This window comes from Drosophila persimilis, unplaced genomic scaffold (assembly GCF_003286085.1).
Source record: "Drosophila persimilis strain 14011-0111.01,24,50 unplaced genomic scaffold, DperRS2 tig00000124-arrow-pilon, whole genome shotgun sequence".
Taxonomy (NCBI): domain Eukaryota; kingdom Metazoa; phylum Arthropoda; class Insecta; order Diptera; family Drosophilidae; genus Drosophila; species Drosophila persimilis.
Window position 1 is genome coordinate 4248196 of NW_020825294.1, and position 3236 is coordinate 4251431.

At 42.6% G+C, this 3236-nt stretch overlaps 1 protein-coding gene across 1 annotated transcript; it reads left to right on the forward strand.

Moving 5' to 3' along the window:
- The first annotated feature begins 373 nt into the window (after nt 1-373).
- On the forward strand, nt 374-2200 carry LOC6593912 (protein toll). Its single transcript, XM_026987347.1, has one exon. It carries the CDS (start codon nt 374-376, stop codon nt 2198-2200), a length of 1827 nt encoding a protein of 608 aa, XP_026843148.1.
- Nucleotides 2201-3236: the final 1036 nt, after the last annotated feature.

Below are 3236 nucleotides of genomic sequence, written 5' to 3' on the forward strand. Positions count from 1 at the left end.
GGTGGATATGAAATATTTTGAGGGTTACTCAAAATTACAATACATTTATGTTAATGAATACGAACCCTATGCGAATCTGACAGCCATAATTGCCTTCTATGATCAGAGACCAAACAAATTCACGCTCGGAATTAACGGAATAAAGTGTCCTGCCAAATGCGAGTGTGCATATTATTGGAATCCTAATAATTTAGATATAGACTGTTCAAGACGTCGACTTACGAAAATTCCACAATTGCCTATTCCGATTATTGGAAATACGAGTCTAAACTTCGGTGGAAATTATCTAGAGGAGCTCCCAGAAAACACATTAAGTGGATATAATGGCCTGCAAAAATTAAATGTATCCGATAATAGATTAACGAGTCTTAGAATGGATCGACTGCCAAAAAATCTGCTTGCTTTGGACATCAGTAACAATGCCATCCAAGCACTCGATAAAAATGTGATAGATTATCTTTCAAATGTTAACGACTTCAAGCAGACGGGTAATCGATGGATCTTCAATTGTGATGACAATCTTATGTTGAAGTTTCTTCAGAACATCTTTCGTAGAAGTCAAGGCACTGTTTTTTTTCGTCATCTGAATGCCCCGTGTCCTGATAGATGCTATTGTTGCTTCAACCGCAGCACAGATCACTTTACGATCGACTGTGCGCATGCCGGAATGCCATTCTATCCTGAACTTCCGCATTCCATACCCTACAATGCCACCTTGCATCTCGATAAGAATAGAATTGCCAGCATTAAACCATCATTGGGTCACGCTTCCCTGAGAAAACTGTATTTGTTTGAGAACCAAATAGTGGACTTTCCATTCCACTTGATTCCCAAGAACATCACACATTTGGATCTTCGAAAAAACAAGCTGGAGGCTCTCGACGATCAGGTGGTCGATTTCTTCAGAGACCGTGGGGGAAGCACCAAGCGAAAGATCGACCTGTCCGAAAATCCCTGGAAATGCGACTGCAGGGCAAAGTCATTCCTTTCATTTCTGAGGCAGAAGGAACCGCTGGAGTATATCGCCGCCCTGGATCGCTGTAATATCTTCTCTTCAGGAACGTGTCCGGAGGAATGCATCTGCTGTTTAGATAATTCTACAGTGCCTTCGATGATTATCGACTGCGGATTTAAAGAACTCAAAGCAATACCTCCATTACCCACACCAGTATCTGGACATTCGACTCTTCATTTCGAAGGAAACTATCTCGAAACATTGCCATCCAACTCCCTGCCCGGATATGCAAAGTTGGAACATCTATACCTGGCCAACAATCGGCTAACCGAGATCGACCAACTTCCTGAGAACATAATAACTCTCGACATAAGAAACAATAGCATTTCGTTGCTGAACAAGCAGATGCGGGACTTCTTCGACAAGAGAATAGTCGCGGCCACCCAGCTGAAGCTCCTACTCTCTGGGAATCCTTGGACTTGCACTTGCGAGGAGAAAGACTTCCTATTCTTTGTGAGAAGTTCGCAGTACATTGAAAAACTAAATGATATATACTGCGGTAGAACTGGAAAGCTCCTGAAGCTAATAGATGAGAGCGATCTATGCCCTTCAGGCCTGGTGCACTATGTGACTGTCGCCATTTCCTTCATGATAATCATCTCAACTATAAACTTGATTGTTTACTTCAAGCAGCCACTCCTGATCTGGTTCTACGAGCACAATGTTTGTATGAGCCTCGCCGCCCAGCGGGAGTTCGAAAAACAGAAGAAGTTCGATGCGTTTCTATCATTCACCCACAAGGACGAGGAGCTCATCGAAGAGTTCGTGGAGAGACTGGAGAATGGCGCGTACAAGTTCCGACTCTGCTTCTATCTGCGCGACTGGCTCGTGGGGGTGCCCATTCCCGAGTGCATCAGCCAATCTGTGAAGGACTCGAAGCGCGTCATCATCCTGATGACGAACCACTTCCTGAAGTCGACTTGGGGGCGACTGGAGTTCCGCCTCGCTCTGCATGCCACCTCCCAGGACCGATGCAAGCGCCTCATTGTGGTCCTCTACCCCGAAGTGGAGAACTTTGATGATCTCGACAGCGAACTGCGCTCCTACATGGTGCTGAACACGTATCTCAAGCGAGATGACCCCAATTTCTGGAACAAGCTAGTATATTCTATGCCTCATATCAATGTGCAACAAGAACCCGATCCAGAGGCAATAGACCTGTCTGTCATTAATCGCAATGCTTAAAAATATCTTAAGCTATTCAGATAATGTTTGAATTTGTATCTAATAAATTTTATTAAATAAAAAACTCTTCTCTCTCAGTACGCACTCTTTTCTCACGAGTAGAGCAGTTAAATAAGCAAGTGTAAAAAAAATCCGGCCAGCAATGTAACGGTGACAAGGCAGAGTATACATTTCAAGGAAAATTATAACTAAACTGAACTTTTTGAGGTTTAAAAGTCCTCGAGAATCGACGTTTTTTTTTTTGGCAAAGAGAAGTAGATCCCTTGGCGTCTTCTTGAAAGCGTCTTCTGCTGATGTCAGCACCGGGGCAAATAGGTGTATTCTCCTTGCCCGTGAAAGAACCGGGAAGATGCAGATGAGATGGTCCCGGGTTCCGTGGTAGGTGCATTAAGCAGTGGCTGAGGTTTCCATTACGCTCCTCCTCACCTCGTGGTACTTCTCCAGCTGCTTTTGGTCTATACACTGCTCCGTTGCTCTAAATCGATATATAGAGTTCTAGGGGAAACACAACATTTTCATTCGTTATTTAAGAAGAAGAAGAGAATAAGTAGTGGTAGAGAGCATAGACCCTAAACGGTTAATTTAAGGAATAATTCGATCTTCAAAGCGGAGGGAACAAAGGCATTAAGTTTCTAGTGGGTCTAATAGGAATTATGAAGCTTATGCTCAACAAGTCAAGGCAATCGATCTATCACCCCTGGTATATTATATAAGCCAGGAATACTGGCCATCACACAGGTCAGGAATACCTCATTAATCCAGTGAGGACGTTTTGTAAAATTCTTCAGGAATTTAAATTTTTCGAGATATCCAAGGCGAAACAGAAATTTTGTAATCTGTGCAAATTCCAATAATTATAAATTCGTCGAAATTTGGAACCGCCGATTGGTTTCTGTCCTTAAAGAGTATTTCTTTCACGTTTCCGTATATATCCATGTACGGCTTGCCAAAATATATGAAAAGTCAATAAATACCGATTTCCATATACTTTTGTCCGGATATTCTCCAAATTTATTGAAAGTTAAATGATATAAAC